Genomic DNA, 7,719 nt, shown 5'->3' with positions numbered 1-7,719 from the left:
CCTATTGAGCAGTGACCAAAGAAGTGTAGCTTTGAATCAGTTGGCTAAAATACTTCTCTCTATCCTATGGCTGATCATTCTCTCATTTTAAGCAGCCATTCCAGACATGCAAGTAAACAAGTTTATGGAGATTTTTTTCCCATTGCTCAATTTGTTAAAAAAAATGTTTCGGCTTATAAACATCATGATATAAAAATGTAAATATTTGATCTCATGACTGAATCATGAAGGTGATAACTCATGACATTAAATTAATTCTTACACTCTGTAAATTAATTCCTAGTGATGATATAAAGATGTTTCGCATTAGCGTAGAAGGAGTCACCCCGTCTTTGATTCCAAGATAACACAATGGATCCCAATCCCAATAAGTGCTATCATACACATAGTTTTGATTCCAGAGAAAATATGGAGATTTATTTTTCAGATAGAACAGATTTGGGCTTAGGGGAGGATTCCCTAAAATTTCCCCTTGAAAATCTTTCAAAAGCCTTTAAAGATGGTATGTAGTCTTATTCTTTTCATTTTTTATTTGTTTTACTGTACATAATTAGATAAAAATTGAGTATTTCAGTTTTTGGGGGTTGAATGATTACGGGGGGGCATGCTGCACGTATCTTATCAACAAAAAGAAGCAGACAAAACTCTGGGTATTGAATATTATATGGAATATAAATGGCCTCTTGATTTAGTAAAGCTATTGTTTTGGCTGTTATGTGACATACTATATAACCTGCATTTTTCACTTATATTGATATTTGCAGTCTCTATCTGTAATTTTTGATTGTCTCAAAACTAATAGATAATAATTAGCTGCTGTTATATCTCCTGTACACAGCACACCATAAGCGATTCTTGCTCTCTTCTCCCTTTAGCACTTCTTCAAAAGCAGCAGGAAAGAAAACACCATGCAGCCACACTGAGCAATGCAGAATCCAACACTAGGGCGAGAGAAAACTCTCACCAGAAAGTGGCAGGTTATTGGTGTACTTCTTTTCCTAACTCTTTGTCACTCATTACACCAATATATAAGGGTTTCCTGCTCTTTTGTCTCTATGTAGATAATGTTTAGAAGCAACAGCAAATTAATCCTTATACAGCAGTAATCAATAATGTAGCTCTGAATTAATCATTAGAGTAAGATAAAACAGTAACTAGAAAGTGGCAGCATCTATGGTGAGATAAAATCATGGTTAGTAGAGGTTATTTTCTGTATTTCTCCAATAACATAGAATCATAGAATGGTAGAGTTGGAAGGGACCTCCTTGGTCATCTGGTCCAACCACCAGCTCAAAGCAGGATTCACTAAATCACAACACAGAACCAGATCGCAATCAGAGGGCAATAAAACCTTCACACTGCTTATCTATGAACTGCTCCAATATTTATGCTTATCCATCTCCCATAATGACTATTCCGCTTCACATCACTTGTCTTAGCTATTGCTTTATTTCTGTGCTATCTTGTGTATAAATATGTGATTCTTCAGATTTTGTATTAGTCTAGCCTGATGAAGAGACCTGCATAGTCTTGAAAGTTTGCAGTTTGTTACCATCTTTTCAGTTAGCCATTAAAAGGTATCAACCACTGAGGACTCTCAATTCTAAATATTATTCCTAAATTATCCCAGACTGATATCTGTCCAGCCTCTGTTTGAAGACTTCCATTGAAGGATAAATCACCACCTCTCATGGTAGCCTGTTCCACTCATTGATCACCGTCACTGTCAAAAAGTTTTTTTTCTAATATCTAATCTGCGTCTCCTCCCATTCAGTTTCATCCCATTGCTTCTAGTCTTTCCTTGTGCAAATGAGAATAAAGATGATCGTTCTACAATGTGACAGCCTTTGTAGACAGCTATTAAGTCTCCTCTCAGTCTTCTTTTTTGCAAGCTAAACATTCCCAAATCCTGTAACCATTCCTCATAGGACATGGTCTGCAGACCGATCACTATTCTGGTCGCTCTTCTCAGAACTTGCTCCAGTTTGTTGATGTCTTTTTTAAAATGTGGTGCCCAAAACTGAACTCAGTATTCCAGATTAGGTCAGACGAAAGAGGAGTAGAGGGGGGATAATGTCATCACATGATCTAGACTGTATGCTTCTGTTAATACATCCCAGATTTGTATTTGCCTTTTTTGCTGCTGCATCACACTGTTGACTCATGTTTAGTTTATGAACTATTCGTATACCTAAATCTTTTTCATATGTGCTGTTGCTCAGCCCTATTCCTCCCATTCTGTATATGCTTTTTTCATTTTTATTGCCCAAATGTAGTACTTTGCATTTTTCCCTGTTAAAAAACATTCTGTTAGTTGCTGCCCACTGCTTCAGTTTATTTATATGTTTTTGAATCCTCTCTCTCTTCTCTAGTATTAGCTATATCCCTCCTAACTTTGTGTCATCAGCAAATTTAACCCCTTCCCGACCAGTGACACAGCGTGTGCATCATGAAAGTCGGTGCCAATCCGACCAATGATGCATATGCTGTGTCATGACTTTAAAGCCCCCCTGCGGGTCGGGTGACCGGGGTCAATGAAACGTCACCCGACCCGAAAATACAGGAGGCTTTGTACTTCACCACAGGGGGGTGGCTTCACCCCCACGTGGCCTACGATCACGCTGATTGTCTGTTAAAAGTGAAACAGCCAATCAGAGCGATAGTAATATTTCATCAATGAAATTTGAAGAAATATTACAAACCAGCCATGGCCGATGCTGCAGTAGCATCGGATATGGCTGGAGACACCGATCCGACCCCCCCACAGGCGATCGGCCCCCCACCACTGAATGACAGTGGCGATCTGCCGCCGCTGTCATCATCTGCTCCCTCTCCCCTTCCCTCCGCTCCCCGCCTGCTTCCGATCCCCCCTCACTCCCCCGGTACCTTCCAAGTGCCGCTGTCACTCCCGCTGTCCCGCGGTCCCGAATCATGGGCGCCGCCATCTTGGAAAATGGCGGGCGCATGCGCAGTGCGCCCGCTCGAATCTGCAGCTGCAGATTCCATTCATTCATTTTGATCACTCTCACAGTGATCAAAATGAAGTAAAAAGTAAATAAACCTCCCATTTATCACCCCCATAGGTAGGCACAACTAATAAAATAAAGAAAATATTTTTATTTTTCCATTAGGGTTAGGGTTAGAATTAGGGTTAGGGTTGGAATTAGGGTTAGGGATAGGGTAGGAGTTAGGGTTAGGGTGGAATTAGGGTTAGGGTTGGAATTAGGGTTAGCGTTAGGGTGGAATTAGGGTTAGGGTTGCAGTTAGGGTTAGGATGGAATTAGGGTTAGGGTTGCTATTAGGGTTAGGGTTAGGGTGGAATTAGCGTTAGGGTTGGAATTGGGGTTAATATTAGGGTTAGGGGTGTGTTGGGGTTAGGGTTAGACTTGTGGTTATGGTTGGGATTAGGGTTAGGGGTGTGTTGGGGTTAGGGTTGTGGTTAGGGGTGTTTTGGAGTTAGTGTTGGAGATAGAATTGACATGCGACATGGTGCCACCATTGATTCCAGCCAATTTTGCTCTCAAAAAGTCAAATGGTGCTCCCTCCCTTCCAAGCCCCGACATGTGCCCAAACAGTGGTTTACCCCAACATATGGGGTATCAGTGTACTCAGAAAAAATTGCACAACAACTTTTGCAGACTAATTTCTCCCGTTACCCTTGTAAAAATAAAAAATTGAGGGCTAAAAAATTATTTTTGTGGAAAAAAAATTATTTTTTCATTTTCATATCTCTGCGTTATAAACTTCTGTGAAGCACTTGGGGGTTCAAAGTGGTCACCAGACATCTAGATAAGTTCCTTGGAAGGTCTATTTTCCAAAATGGGGTCACTTGTGGAGGGTTTCCACTCTTTAGGCACATCAGGGGCTCTGCAAATGTAACCATGACCGCAGACCATTCCATCAAAGTCTGCATTTCAAAACGTCACTACTACCATTCCGAGCCCTGATGTGTGCCCAAACAATGGTTCCCCCCCACACATGGGGTAACAGCTTACTCAGGACAAACTGGACAACTACTTTTGGGGTCCAATTTCTCCTGTTACCCTTGTGAAAATAAAAAATTGCGAGCTAAAAAATATTTATTTGAGAAAAATTTTTTTTTTTATTTTCACGGCTCTGCGTTATAATCTTCTGTGAAGCACTTGGGGGTTCAAGGTGCTCACCACACATCTAGGTAAGTTCCTTGGGGAGTCTAGTTTCCAAAATGGGGTCACTTGTGGGGGGTTTCCACAGTTTAGGTACATCAGGGGCTCTGCAAATGCAACATGACGCCCGCAGACCATTCCATCAAAGTCAGCATTTCAAAATGTCACTACTTCCCTTCCAAGCCCCGAAGTGTGCCCATACAGTGGTCATCCCCCACATATGGAGTACCAGCGTACTCAGAACAAACTGTACAACAACTTTTGGCATCCAATTTCTCCTGTTACCCTTGTTAAAATAAAATATTGCGGACTAAAAAATATTTATTTTGGGAAAAAAAAATTTTTTTATTTTCACGGCTCTGCATTATAAACTTCTGTGAAGCATCTGGAGGTTCAAAGTGCTCACTATGCATCTAAATATGTTCCTAAGAGGGTCCAGTTTCCAAAATGGGGTCATTTGTGGGGGAGCTCCAAAGTTTAGGTACACAGGGGCTCTCCAAACACAACATGGTGTCCGCTAACGATTGGAGCTAATTTTCATTTCAAAAATTCAAATGGCGCTTCTTCCCTTCTGAGCCCTGCCGTGCGCCCAAACAGTGGTCCCCCCCACATATGGGGTACCAGCGTACTCAGGACAAACTAGACAACAACTTTTGTGGTCCAATTTCTCCTGTTAGCCATGTGAAAATATAAAATAGCGTGCTAAAAAATAATTTTTGAGGAAAAAAAATTTTTTTTATTTTCACTGCTCTGCGTTATAAACTTTTGTGAAGCACTTGGGGGTTCAAAGTGCTCACTACACATCTAGATAAGTTCCGCAAGGGGTCTAGTTTCCAAAATGGTGTCACTTGTAGGGGGTTTTCACTGTTTAGGCACACAGGGGCTCTCCAAACGCGATATGGTGTCCGATAACGATTGGAGCTAATTTTCCAATCAAAAAGACGAATGGCGCTCCTTCCCTTCCGGGCCCTGCCGTGCGCCCAAACAGTGGTTTATGACCACATATGAGATATCGGTGTACTCCGTAGAAATTGCCCAACAAATTTTAGGATCCATTTTATCCTGTTGCCCATGTGAAAATGAAAAAACTGAGGCTAAAAGAAAATTTTTGTGAAAAAAAGTACTTTTTTTTACAGATCAATTTGTGAAGCACCTGGGGGCTCAAAGTGATCACAATGCATCTACATAAGTTCCTTGGGGGGTCTAGTTTCCAAAATGGGGTCACTTGTGGGGGAGCTCCAATGTTTAGGCACACAGGGGCTCTCCAAACGCGACATGGCAACCGCTAAACATTCCAGCATGTTTTCCATTCAAAAAGTCAAATGGCGCTCCTTCCCTTCTGAGCCCTGCCATGCGCCCAAACGGTGGTTTATGACCACATTTGAGGTATCGGTGTACTCAGGAGAAATTGCCCAACACATTTTAGGATCCATTTTATCCTGTTACCCATGTGAAAATGAAAAAAATGATGCTAAAAGAAAATTTTTGTTGGAAAAATTAAAATGTCCATTTTTTCTTCCACATTGCTTTAGTTCCTGTGAAGCACCTGAAGGGTTGATAATCTTCTAGAATGTAGTTTGAAGTAGCTTGAGGGGTGCAGTTTTTAGAATGGTGTCACTTTTGGGTATTTTCTGCCATATAGAACCCTCAAAGTGACTTCAAATGTGATGTGGTCCCTCAAAAAAATGAATTTGTAAATTTTGTTGTAAAAATGAGAAATCACTGGTCAACTTTTAACCCTTATAACTTCCTAACAAAAAAAAATTTTGTTTCCAAAATTTTGCGTCACATAACTCTCTGGTTTAACAGAATAAAAATTCAAAATTTGAAAATTGCGACATTTTCGTTAAATTTCTGATTTTTTCACAAATAAATGCAAAAATTATCGACCTAAATTTACCACTAACATGAAGCTCAATATGTCACGAAAAAAACAATCTCAGAATCGCTAGGATGCGTTGAAGCGTTCTAGTGTTATTACCTCATAAATGGACTCTGATCAGAATTGCAAAAAATGGCCTGGTCATTAAGGTCAAAATATGCTTGGTCATGAAGGGGTTAATAATAATAATAATAATAAATTTTTTTATATAGCGCTAACATATTCCGCAGCGCTTTACAGTTTGCACACATAAATTTAATCAGTGTACCCTCAATTCCTTCATCAAAATCATTGATAAAGATTTTGAACAGTACAGGGATCAGAACAGAGCCCTGTGTTACCCCACTTGAGACATTCTTCCAACTGGATGTGCAGCCATTTACAACCACTCTTTGGGTCCGATCACTAAGCCAGTTATGAATACACCTAACAGTTGCCTTGTCCATTCCAAACTTAGCCATTTTTTCAATGATGGTTTGAGATACTTTGTCAAATGCTTTGCTGAAGTCAAGATATACTATATCTACTGCATTTCCCTCATCCACCCAGTCAGTGATTCTGTCATAGAAAGAAAATTAAGTTAGTCTCACATGAATTATTAGTAACAAACCCATGCTGACTCTAATTAATCACTTCATTCTTATCCAGGTACTTACATACATATTGTTTAATAATTTGCTCAAAGATCTTTCCTGGTAGAGAAGTCAGACTCACCCATCTATAGTTCCCTGGGTCCACCTTCTTCCCCTTTTTGAAGATAGGAACAACATTTGCTCTTCTCCAGTCTTCTGTGACTTCTCCTCATCTCCAAGAATTTTCAAAGATTATGGAGAGGGGTTCAAAAATTTCTTCTGCTATCTCCTTCAGTACTCTGGGGTGTAATTCATCTGGACTTGGAGACTTTAATTGATTTATGTTAGCTAAATATTCCCTCACTATCTTTCTGTTTATAGATAGCCTGGATTCTTCTATTCCTTTTATAGGACAGTGAAGATCAGTTGATGTTACATTTCCTTTCTGAGCGAAAACAGATGCAAAATAGGACTTTAAAAGTTCAGCCTTCTCAATATCCTTTCTTACCATTTCATTATTTTCATCTTGTAAAAATCCTATAGCATCTTTGACTTTTCTTTTGACATATCCCCAAAATACTTTTTTTATTGATTTTTGACGTCTCTTGCATGAATAAATGGCCAACCAGATACAATTTTGTAGGACACAAACAAGCAGCGATTATTTCACATTTTCTCTAGTGCTTCATCTGAACTTAGGTCAAGATGTTGTGTTGTGCCTGTTAAACTTTTCTTCATAGCGTCATAATTTCCACAATATACAATGTGCAAAAAACAATTATATTATATTATTTACTGCTCCTGTAATGCCTATAGACTGGGCCGGCTTGTATTCTGCAGTAACATTCTAATACATCACTGCAAAGTCAAACAGCTACACAGAAACTTTCCCATAGAGAAGACACAGATGGTTTATTAGAGCACTATGTATGGGGTGCTCACTAACCTATTGCTCAGTGGATTCTGTCTATGTACTGTGTCTTTAAAGAACTATGCCCCCGGTTGCCCTTGTTTCACTAGAGTGGGAAAGTGCCTCCAGGGTCATCATGTACAAGCTATTCACTGAATCACTAAACCATCTCAGACAGATGTCTGTCCAGCCTCTGTTTGAAGAAATCCA

The 7,719-nt window shown here is 39.8% G+C and overlaps 1 protein-coding gene across 1 annotated transcript in view; it reads left to right on the top strand.

Annotated features, from left to right (window-relative positions):
- Positions 1-294: 294 nt before the first annotated feature.
- Positions 295-7,719, top strand: part of LOC141097720 (indolethylamine N-methyltransferase-like) — a 64,166-nt gene continuing 56,741 nt past the window's right edge. The window contains exon 1 of the mRNA XM_073585094.1: positions 295-502. Within this exon, the coding sequence (XP_073441195.1) occupies positions 352-502 (151 nt within the window). The 5' untranslated portion in view covers positions 295-351. The remainder of the gene's footprint in view (positions 503-7,719) is intronic.

Source organism: Dendrobates tinctorius, unplaced genomic scaffold (assembly GCF_039654945.1).
Source record: "Dendrobates tinctorius isolate UK_male_01 unplaced genomic scaffold, ASM3965494v1 ptg000086l, whole genome shotgun sequence".
Lineage (NCBI taxonomy): Eukaryota > Metazoa > Chordata > Amphibia > Anura > Dendrobatidae > Dendrobates > Dendrobates tinctorius.
Note: the sequence above shows the minus strand (reverse complement) of the source record. Positions and strands in the feature narration are given on the sequence as shown.